Source organism: Heloderma suspectum, chromosome 5, assembly GCF_057233095.1.
Source record: "Heloderma suspectum isolate Gila_16-S chromosome 5, 16-S_ref, whole genome shotgun sequence".
Lineage (NCBI taxonomy): Eukaryota > Metazoa > Chordata > Lepidosauria > Squamata > Helodermatidae > Heloderma > Heloderma suspectum.
In genome coordinates this window covers 204,160,392-204,172,389 of record NC_139462.1, presented here as the reverse complement: position 1 = coordinate 204,172,389, position 11,998 = coordinate 204,160,392, and the positions used below count along the sequence as shown (strand labels likewise).

At 40.5% G+C, this 11,998-nt stretch overlaps 1 protein-coding gene across 6 annotated transcripts in view; it reads right to left on the bottom strand.

Moving 5' to 3' along the window:
- The window catches only part of ACBD5 (acyl-CoA binding domain containing 5), a 61,621-nt gene that overhangs the window by 3,308 nt on the left and 46,315 nt on the right, over positions 1–11,998 (bottom strand). For 3 of the 6 annotated variants that reach the window (XM_084859095.1, XM_084859093.1, XM_084859094.1), the window contains exons 6-13: positions 11,711–11,830; positions 11,169–11,381; positions 9,604–9,710; positions 7,724–7,985; positions 7,326–7,525; positions 6,485–6,535; positions 5,604–5,713; positions 517–1,466 (exon numbers count right to left, since the gene is read on the bottom strand). In XM_084859095.1, the coding sequence (XP_084715221.1) occupies positions 1,427–1,466; positions 5,604–5,713; positions 6,485–6,535; positions 7,326–7,525; positions 7,724–7,985; positions 9,604–9,710; positions 11,169–11,381; positions 11,711–11,830 (1,103 nt within the window). In that variant the 3' untranslated portion in view covers positions 517–1,426. Of the gene's footprint in view, positions 1–516; positions 1,467–5,603; positions 5,714–6,484; positions 6,536–7,325; positions 7,526–7,723; positions 7,986–9,603; positions 9,711–11,168; positions 11,382–11,710; positions 11,831–11,998 lie in introns of those variants that run through there. The other 3 variants (XM_084859098.1, XM_084859096.1, XM_084859097.1) reach the window with 1 other exon arrangement.

The window sequence follows — 11,998 nt, the reverse complement described above, 5'->3', positions numbered from 1 at the left end:
CTGGAAGAAAACAAACACACATATGAACAGCTTAAGTCACTTTACTCTTGAATGGCAAAATAGAATTAGGGCGCAATCGTATGGACCACCTATTCAATGCCGGGCAGGAGAAGCGTGGAGGGGATCGTTTAGCCGCAGGAAGGCGGAGCGAGGGAAGCGGCTGCTGGATGACACATAGGATGTGTCGTAATGGCATTTCCGCCTTCCCCGCCCCGGAATGCCCCATTTTTGCCACTCCGTGCTCCTCTTCCAAGTGTGGGGCCGTTCCTAGCTGCCTGCGAGACAGCGCAGGAGAGGGGGAAGGTGGGTTCTCCAGGAACCGACCTTGGGGCGTGGGCTCCGAGGTTGGTTCCCAGAAACCGACATATCCTATGGCCATCTAGCCGCTGACTAGCAGCCACAGGATTGCTCCCTTAGGCACTTTACAATATTCTTGTTCTTCTCTGAATTTTACAATGCACGCTGAACCGACAGTTTACAATTAGATACCGTACCTGATTAATGCCATTTACATACCTGATTAATGCCACAGAGATGCTCACTTTATGTATTTTAATGTTAAAGTAATAAGACTGTGCTAGAAGTTTCTTTAACACAATCTCTTGTTCAACATATATGCATCAGGGCTTCTGAGCTCCCTTATATTCCACCACTCCCAAAGAGGCCAAGCCAAGAAATTTTCAACAGCAATAACTTCATTAAACAGCAGTTTTGTGGAACCATTCTGCTTTTAAAAGTACAAATACGTTTATGGCAAAACACCAGTTAAGAATATTAAAAGTGTGAATTTGCCCTTCTAAATTTCTACCAACCAAAACAAATAGTCCTCTCAAAGTACTATCAAATATTAGCTTATCCTCAGACAGTGAACAACATACAAAGAAAGTGATGAACAACAACTGACTGAATACTAACAACACTATGCAACTCTATGTAAGTTGGCATACAAGCCTGCTTTGATTGTCATACTATCCTATCAAAGGGATATCTGTACAAAAACCTCCTTTCATAATGTAAAACACAATGTCTATGTCTAAAGGACCACATAAGAATACAGTGTTCACATTCTCAACACTTGCAAACTGATAGAAATGTGCATGCCTGAGGTTAAAGTTGCATTTCAGGTTTGGCTAGTGAGGCAGAGCTACACAGCATTTCCCCAACTGCAATGGAAAACACCTTGAAAACATTGGATAGAAATACTATTCTAACTGTTCTCAGGATCTTATAGAAATGGCCATCACAGACACAGCCTTCTTCACTGTTTCTGCCAACCTTGCCAAACGTCTTTAACTGCCACAACTACACTGACACAAAGAAACCAATACTGCCCTTGCACTGGAACCCCACAAGCAACTGTGATCATCTTTCCTGATCCCGTAATTATTTGGGGAGACTATGAGCACTTGAGGATTGCCATGCTGATTTATCTGGGACGTTTCTTGGGTCTCATGAAGTACGCTTTTCTATGAAGGAAACAATTATTAGGATAATTAACAAAATTCAAAATGCTTTGAATATTTTACACTAACCATAGTCATGGTCATGACACCGAAGAAAATACAGGTAAGAATTCAAAATCTAACAGCAGTTTTGATTAATCTCAAGGCATATGGTAATGCTGTGCTTGGATTGGAGGCCATAGGGGAACCATATATAAGTCACTTACAGTGCAATCCTATACATGTCTCCTCAGATGTAAGTCCCATTGAGTTCAATGGGACTTACAGGTAAGTGTGTATAGGATTGCACCCTTAGAGTTCTTTGGAGAAAGAAAAGAGAATAAAAATAGAATTAATACCATGACATTTCAGTGTAAAAGAGAACACCTAGCAAGTGGATACACCATTTAAAATCATATAAAGTTATATCTGAAGGGAAGATATAAAAGACCTCAGTGGCACATAGCTGAAGGCAGCTGAATGTAAAAGAAAAGGTGGCAGAAGAAAGCTAATTAATGGCTGTATGAACATCAGCCCAAGCCTCTAAACAGACTAACATTGCCAACTCAGCTGCTGATGAGACTGCCTGTTATCGCCTATAATTCTGCAGGCACATTTGATTGTGGGATCCACTAGCATGAACTTGCTAGTATAGGTACAAGCTCAGTATTGTCCACACTGACTGGCAGTGGCTCTTTAGGGTTTCAGACAGGAGTCTTTGCCAGCCCTACCTGGAGATTCCAGGGATTGAACCTGGAACTTTCTGCATGCAAAGCAAGTGCTCTACCACTGAGCTATGGCCCTTTCCCTTCCATTATCTATGGATGCAATCTCATTACTTTGCTTTTCTCTCCATGACTTATTTGTTGTTGTTGTTGTTCAGTCGTGTCCGACTCTTCGTGACTCCATGGACCATAGCACGCCAGGCCTTCCTGTCCTGTGTTCTCTCCCGGAGCGTGCTCAAGTTCATATTCATTGCATCGGTGATGCTATCTAGCCATCTTATCCTCTGCCGTCCCCTTCTCCTTTTGCCTTCAGTCTTTCCCAGCATCAGGGTCTTTTCCAGAGAGTTTTCTCTTCGCATTAGGTGGCCAAAATATTTCAGCTTCAGCTTCAGTATCTGTCCTTCCAAGGAGCACTCAGGGTTGATTTCCTTTAGGATGGACTGATTTGACCTCCTTGCAGTCCAGAGGCCTCGTAAGAGTCTTCTCCAGCACCACAGTTCGAAAGCATCAATTCTTCGGCACTCAGCCTTCCTTATAGTACAGCTCTCACAGCCATACGTTACTACTGGGGAAACCATAGCTTTGATTATACGAACCTTTGTCGGCAAGGTGATGTCTCTGCTTCTTACTATGCTGTCTAGGTTTGCCATAGCTTTCCTCCCAAGGAGCAAGCATCTTTTAATTTCATGGCTACAGTCACTGTCTGCGGTGATCTTGGAGCCCAAGAAAGTAAAATCTGTCACTGCTTCCATTTCTTCCCCTTCTATATGCCAGGAAGTGATGGGGCCAGATGCCATGATCTTAGTTTTTTTAATGTTGAGTTTCAAACCAGCTTTTGCACTCTCCTCTTTCACCCTCAACAAGAGGCTCTTGAGATCCTCTTTGCTTTCTGCCATTAGGGTGGTATCGTCTGCATATCGGAGGTTGTTGATAATTCTCCCAGCAATCTTAATTCCGACCTCTGATTCATCCAACCGGGCATTTCTCATAACGTACTCTGCATATAAGTTAAATAAACAGGGTGACAATATGCAGCCTTGTCGTACTCCTTTCCCAATTTTGAACCAATCGGTTGTTCCATGTCCGGTTCTTACTGTTGCTTCTTGACCCTCGTACAGGTTTCTCAGGAGACAGGTAAGGTGGTTTAGTACTCCCATCACTTTAAGAATTTGCCACAGTTTGTTGTGATCCACACAATCAAAGGCTTTAGTGTAGTCAATGAAGCAGAAATAGACGTTTTTCTGGAATTCTCTTGCTTTCTCCATGATCCAGCGAATGTTGGCGATTTGATCTCTAGTTCCTCTGCCTCTTCGAAACCCAGCTTGTACTTCCGGTAGTTCTCGGTTCGCATACTGCTGAAGCCTAGCTTGTAGGATTTTGAGCATCACCTTGCTGGCATGTGAAATGAGCGCAATTGTGCGGTAGTTTGAATACTCTTTGGCGTTGCCCTTCTTTGGAATTGGAATGTAAACTGACCTTTTCCAGTCTTGCGGCCATTGTTGAGTGTGCCAAATTTGTTGGCATATTGAATGCAGCACTTTAACAGCATAATCTTGTAGGATCTTAAATAGCTCAGCTGGAATACTGTCATCTCTGCTAGCTTTGTTGTTACTAATGCTTCCTAAGGCCCACTTGACTTCACTCTCGAGGATGTCCGGTTCAAGTTCAGTGACCGCACTCTCATGGCTATCAGGGACATTCAGATCTTTCCTGTATAGTTCTTCTGTGTATTCTTTCCACCTCTTCTTAATCTCATCTGCTTCTGTTAGGTCCCTGCCTTCTTTGTCCTTTATCATGCCCGTCTTTGCACAAAACGTTCCCTTGAGATCTCCAATTTTCTTGAAGAGATCTCTAGTCTTTCCCATTCTGTTGTTTTCCTCGATTTCTTTGCATTGTTCATTTAAGAAGGCCTTCTTGTCTCTCCTTGCTATTCTCTGGAACTCTGCTTCAGTTGGATAGATCTTCCCCTTTCTCCCTTGCTTTTCGCTTCCCTTCTTTCCTCAGCTACTTGGAAAGCCTCATCAGACAGCCACTTTGCTTTCTTGCATTTCTTTTTCTTTGGGGTGGATTGAGTTGCTGCCTCCTGAACAATGTTACGGACCTCCATCCATAGTTCCTCAGGCACTCTGTCTATCAGGTCTAATCCCTTAAATCTATTCCTCACCTCCACTGTATATTCATAAGGGATATGATTTAGGTCATACCTGAATGGTTTAGTGGTTTTCCCTACGTTCTTCAGTTTCAGCCAAAATTTTGTAACAAGAAGCTCATGATCTGAACCACAGTCAGCTCCAGGTCTTGTTTTGACTGACTGTATAGAGCTTCTCCATCTTTGGCTGCAAAGGACATAATCAATCTGATTTCGATACTGACCATCTGGTGATGTCCATGTGTAGAGTCGTCTCTTGTGCTGTTGGAAAAGAGTGTTTGCTATGATCAGCGTGTTCTCTTGGCAAAACTCTATTAGTATTTGTCCTGCTTCATTTTGTACACCAAGGCCATGCCTGCCTGTTATCCCAGTGATTTCTTGACTTCCTACTTTAGCATTCCAATCTCCTAGGATGAAGAGGACATCTTTTTTTGGTGTTAGTTCTAGAAGGTGTTGTAGGTCTTCATAGAACCGATCAACCTCAGCTTCTTCGGCATCAGTGGTTGGGGCATAGGCTTGAATTACTGTGATGTTGAATGGTTTGCCTTGGATTCGTACTGAGATCATTCTATCATTTTTAAGATTGTACCCCAGTACTGCTTTTCCCACCCTTTTGTTGACTATGAGTGCTACTCCATTTCTTCTAAGGGATTCTTGCCCACAATAGTAGATATGATGGTCACCTGAATTAAATTCGCCCATGCCTGTCCATTTTAGTTCACTGATTCCCAAGATGTCGATGTTCAATCTTGCCATCTCATGTTTGACCACCTCCAGCTTACCTTGATTCATTGATCTGACATTCCAGGTTCCTAAACAATATTGTTCTTTACAGCATCGGATTTTCTTTTCACCACCAGACACATCCACAGCTGAGTGTCCTTTCGGCTTTGGCCCAGCCGCTTCACTCTTTCTGGCGCTACTTGGAAATACCCTCTGCTCTTCCCCAGTAGTATATTGGACACCTTCCAACCTGAGGGGCTCATCTTCCAGCGTCATCTCTTTTAGCCTTCTGATACGTTCCATGGAGTTTTCTTGGCAATAATACTGGAGTGGGTTGCCATTTCCTTCTCCAGTGGACCACATTTTGTCAGAACTCTCCGCCATGACCTGTCCGTCTTGGGTGGCCCTGCACGGCATAGCTTATGGCTTCACTGAGTTACGCAAGCCCCTTTGCCACAACAAGGCAGTGATCCATGAACGGGCCATGACTTATTAGGGTGCACTAACTAGACTAAAACATCCGACAGGTTCAAAGATATGTAACTGGGTGCACATAAACCTTACCTTCTCCTTCTTTGAAGATATACATGCATCAGCCACTGGGCAACAAAGGGCCATAACACAGCAAAGGCTAAAGTACCAGGAGAGATATCAAAGGGCCACCATGATGGTCTCTAAACAACACACAAAAGTCATAGTAAATGTTCCACTCATACAAGAGTGGATGTCTGGCAAATGTCTGCATAGATAAAGGTTTATCAAGGATTACAGATCTAGAACTGTAGGTAGTTCAGATGTTATTGTGAGCCTAAGTGGGCTCAACAGACCTTAAACTGTATGTTTCTCTATGCTTAATTGTAATTTCTAAGAGACTTCTTAACAATATTATCTCCACATAAAGTTACAACACTGAACTAATATAGAATGGCATTTTTGTCACTGACCGCTCCACAACTTGGATATTCACTTCCTCTGCAATCTTGTAAATGTTCAGAAATATTTAAAGGCAGCAATCCTATGCACACTTACCTGGGAGTAAGCTCCACTGAATATATTGATATTTCAGAATAAACATGCATAGGATTGCTCTGAATAGCTTTTTATAGTTTTAGCTACCATTTGGTTCAATCAGTGTAAGTCAGGATAGGACTATAACGTATTTGTTTCATTCATGTTTGCTGGTAGTTTAATTTTTTTTTAACACTTGCATGGAATCAATAGGATTAACCAGGGCAATCAATAAATTACCCAGTCCACAAACTATTAATCTAAACTATCTCCTCCTGCTATAAGTGGCAGTTAAATGCTGCGTTAAACTTTTCTTAGATAATGTACTATGAAAAACTCCACTCTAACCTTTACAGCCCATGGAAAGCCAATCTTTAAAGCCCATGACAAAATTCTGAACTGTTCTGTTGTTGAGTTACAAGTAGATAAAATCCTACCTTAACAGATGAGGCAGGCTGATTATTTGAATGTAGGGTTGCAGTTCTTGCCTGCAAATACAAACCAAGTTTAACAAAGTAATAAATGGGATGTTCAAATTTATACTCGTAGCTTCATATTATATTCCTAGCGTTTTTTTTGGGACATTGTAAGAGTATAACTTTGTTGCTCACATTTATTAACAATATGATATGCAAGATTTTAGCTTGGAGCTATGAACTCTTGCAATGCCTTCCATCTCTTGCTCTCCTTCTTGTACTTCTTCAGACCACTCTATAACAATTATTTAATGCCACTCCCAGAAATATTCTTCCATGTTCCAATTCCTAATTGGTTTGGCCCTTCCAAATATTTCCAGTTGTGATGATATAGACACTTGTGGAATTTTCACCCATGAATTTTATCTTACACTGAGATTATTTCCTTTTTATGAAAAATTGCATGAAGCACCACTTGATTGAGTGGTTTAGGTAACACTTCAGCTTGAAATTAGAGCAACTAAACTTGTTTACATACATTTCAAAATCATCATATGAAAGGAGTTTCTCCATGCCCTGGAAAGAATCTTCTCCAGCAAGTATTCCAGTAAACAAGCTTCTTAAAACAAAGAGTAACTATACCATATAATAAATGAAGCTGTCTTGTACTGGGTTAGGCTATTGTTCCATATAGCTCAGTACTATCTACACTGACTGGCTGTAGCTCTCCAGAGTTTCAGGCAGGATTTTTTCCTAGGAGATGCTGAAGATTGAACCTGGGATCTTCTGCGTGGAAAGCATGCACTCCACCACTGAGCTAGGGCCACTCCCCTTTCTAGGATACTAATCCAGCAAGTTTTACCTGTGAAGTTGTCAGTGTCTCAAGTGCATGTAATCTCTGAAGAATATTTTGCATGTCTTCTTGTAATCGTATGAGCACTACTGCAATTTGTTCGTTGAGGCTGTTCCTTGGTCCTCTGTCTGAACCCCATCGTTCTCCATCTCCTCCACTGCCCATCTGTCCACCCTGGGCGCCATCACCCAAAGGGTGCATTCGCTGTCCTGTATTAGGGAAAAGAAAGCCCCTTTAGAAATAAAGCATATGAATTATGAAAGCACAAAGTCATTATGAAAATACAGGACATAAATCTGTGAAATCATAAAGAGTCCAAGATTCCATTAGTTACAGAAAATGAAAGAATGGCATTAGACTTGCTTTAGTCTACAGAAGATGTAGCAGAACAAATATTTCAACAGTACCTCTCCCTCTTCTGATTCCATAGAAGTCAACCTTTTCACCACCTTTCTTTTCTTTGTGAGGGCCTCCATCATTTGACTTGCCATCTTCCCCACCACACTTGACTTCACCTTTTCCTTCAATTGCCACCTCTTTTATACCTTCTGCCTTGTAGTTTCCAAGTTCCAAAAAACCAGATGTTTCTAGCAGACTACTATTATCTACTTCTGAGAAATGGAATGGATGTTTTGAAAATTCTTTGGTTGCTCTACTGATTTCCAATATCTACAAGTTAACAAAAACATCTATTATATTTTGGGCTAAAGACATTTTTAACAAAAATATAATCTTTCCCCAGAGCTGGGATATCTAATATATAGCCTACAAAGAACCTTTTTGAGGACTACTTGCTCTTCCTCTGGCTATTACAGCCTAGTAGCCACCTCTAGAATGAGTAAAAGGTTGTGCTCCATGCACATTAAACACAAAGCCATCAAAGGGGGGAATGCTGGGAATGGACAAACACAGTATGAATAATGGGCTGCCAGGAGACATACAGAGCATACTGGGCCTGAATGGCTTACAGGATTACTCAGGATTGGACTAATTCCAAGCCATACAGAACAAAAGACAGTGAACATGCAATGCACATGCGTCTTCCTGTTGGAAGAGATATCTGGAAAATAGTCACTCATGTGAAGCCATGGTGGAGGCTCATTGGATGACAATTGGAAGGGCCTTCTCTGTTGGACCCACTCTTGTGGTTCTTTACCATATGGCAAAAACGTTTCTGGTTAAGTAGCTTTTTGTTTTATTGGGTAGATAAGTTTTTATCCAATGCCTCTATTTATCTGCTGCACCTTTCTCAATATTTATTATACTTTAAAAAATGTATTTTATGATCAGTTTTAATTATTGTTAGTCACTCTGGACTGAATCCAGTGAACTCATCCTGCTAACAGAATGGCTTCCATCGGTGAAATGGGGAGGTGGGCGATTCCCCCTTCCCTCTGCAGCCTCTCCGACGTGCCCTCAAATTCTGCTCCGGGGGGTTCGGGAGTGCCGGGGGAGGGGGAGAGAAAGTCTGCTCACACAACGTTAGGTTCTGCTCCCTGAGTGGTGCGTAAGCACCAGAAGGGCGAGATATATATTTTTGAATAAAGAAAGAAAATACTTTCAGGATGTATTGAACTTGGGAAAATGAACCACTAAAATCAAAGTGAAGCATTGACAGACATCCAACTTAGGGCCATCTAAGTAGACACCTCATGTTTTAAGATCTCCTACACTCTTAGTATCTACCCAATATCATTGTCAATCATTTACCAACTTAGGGCCAAACTAGACATGATGCTAAATGTATTTTTGCATTTGACAGGCATGTTTTTAAAAACGCAAATTGCAGCCACTGGGGATTTTCCTCTTGAAGCAAAGAGCCTCAAAGGGGTGTTTTTTCATTCGGACAACAGCAGGGGGAAGAGATAAATATCAGCTTCTCCAGCAACTGCATTTACATTTTGTAAATGTCATGATAAATGCCAAGATGCATTTCACATCTAGTTAGGTCCTCATACAGAATGTGGAAATTGTGTATTAGGTGTACACTCCTATTATTTCTTCATCAAACTCTAAGACTCTTCCTCTAGCCAGGCTTAGGCTCATCATGGAAGGGGTTTGTTCTAACCTACTAGAATTTTTGGCTTTGAACAGTTGTCTTCATGCCATATCAAAAACTGTTTTTGAAACTGATTTCATCAGTCTGCCAGCCAGCATGGAGGGCTGCTGTTGAAGGAAACAAGTCTAAAGACCTCTTAGGCTCTCAGAAGTAATTTAACGTCTCTTTGGATTCTGGTAATTATCTATTACTTTTCCACTGCATAGTACAAAACTTTACAAACTCTACCTCTTCTTGGCCAAACTGCTCCATAGAATCACAGTATATTTCACTGTCTGAATCACTTGTCAAGTGATGAATTCCAGAGACCTCCTCAGTGGTGTCTTCATTCAGACCTGTGTATACAGGTACATGACGAAATAGTAGGTACATATGATCAGGCTCTGAACATAAAACCATTAGCTTGGTGTTTTTTAAAAGATTTATTTAGTGGTTTGCCTAAGAAGAAGCGCTTGCACTACCCATTGAGAATACAGCAATATTATTACATATTTGTTTTGGGATTAAATTTATCCTCATTAATTTGAGCAAAATGAGTCAATATGTAATAAAGGCACTACAAAATGACAATATTTGGTACAAAAAAGTTGCTGGATAAGTTGCTCTCCTGAACATTTATCATACATAAGGAGAGGAAAAAAATGACTTTCTCTTCTATTTCTAGTATATGACCATCAGTATGTTTTTTATTACTATTTTATGGAGCCAAGAACCATCTTGAGCAATATGACTGGAAAGGCAGTATACAAATTTTCAAAATAAAAAAACATTATGACATCCATAGAGCTTCCCCATGCACTCAATTAAATGGAGAAGATGCCTATATCAGCTGAAATAAATGGAATCCTACTTTATTAAATGTGTTCAGAAAAGAAAAATTATATTTCTGAACTGTGTTGCATGGTTAACTTAGGGTTGTGTTAACTTAGGGGTCTTAACAGACTTGAGACTGTAACAAAATCATACAATCCTCTTAATGCAAAAGAACCCATCTTATCCTGAAGCCACTCTTCCCAATCTCACATCATGTCCTAATGACCATTGTCCAATTACTCCACATATAAAAGCATTACATACCCTTGGTTCACATTGTCTCTTTCAATCACATAAGTAACATTCTTCACATGAATTTCCAATGTGCAGGCACTCTAATCGCATGAACACCTCCCCCTTCCCACACTCACAAAGACACACAAACTCACAAGAATCTTGTGGCACCATAAGGACTAACACGCTTATTTGGGCATAAGCTTTTGTAGCTGATAGCCCACATCATTATGTGCATTTTAGACTGAGTTTCAGGTTTATATACAGTACAAATTGGGGAGGGGGGAGAGAACTAGCCTCACCATTTACAATTCTCCAACAACCACCACCACATGTACTGTATATAAACCTGAAACTCTGTCTAAAACTCCATTCATTTAATGAAATGGGCTACAGTCCACAAAGGCTTATGCCAAAATAAATGTGTTAATCTTTAAGCTGCTACAGGACTCTTTGTTATTTTTGGTGCCATTATGCACATGGAGAAGGAATTTACACTGTTTATTGCACTGCATGAAGGCACAGCAAGCATATGAACCACGGCACATCATATAAACTTTAACATACACACAGAAAATAGTATTACGCAGACAAAAATAAACTTTAAATCCGGAATCTTTCCCACAAAAATGTGGAAATGGTCTTCATAAGCCAAACAGTAAAATTCCTGGGGTAATAGTTACTAAGGGAATATCCCTCCTGAAAAACATTTAGGCAAATTAAAATTTAGATAATGAGGACAGTACCTTGGTGAGAAGACCCTAAATTAGATACAATAGGCAGTTCAAGGCGTTTGTCTCTCTTCTTTATTTCATCATCCACATTTAAGCCATTCAGAGCAGATTTAGTCTGTATGCTATTGTGTGTGTTAACATTAGGCACATCATCACAACAGCCATTGGCAACAACTTTGTCCAACTCTTTATCAGCGGTTGAACCGTGTTCCACGCTCTCACCTTCTGTAACACCATAAAGGGACAAATTTTCAAAGAGAATCACACTACAACATTTACTGGTTATAAAAACTGTGTGTTTTTATTTGTTCATAGATATCTTTAATATTCATAGAAACATTTAATATTTAGTTCATAAATACAAATTAAGCAAAGACTGTAGGTATTTAAAGTTTAAGTCTTTAAAGAAAAAAGTTGAGGTTGTTTCTTTAAAGTTATCAACTTTAAATATCAACCCACATTTTTGTTCTGTATAGGAAAACAAGTGTTTTAAACACCCCAGGAAAAACAGCCTATGGCTACAAACCTATACAATGCATAGTGTACACACTTACGAACAACAAGTAATTCTATTATTTCTTTCTGGTGTGGTTCTTCCTCTGATTCTGCTCCACTGTCATCGCTTTCAGATTTGCCATTCACAGCTGGCACAGAAGTTATGGCATTTCCAGGGTCTAAAAACAAGTTTTGAGAGAAGGAATTGTTACTATAAAAACTGAACTTTAAAAACAATTAAGGGTGCAATCCTATTGAGATAGGCGGCTGCCTCCGAACTCAGAGGCAACCGCCTATCCAAAGCAGGACAAGAGAAGCACGGAGGGAATTGTCCCCTCCGTGCTTCT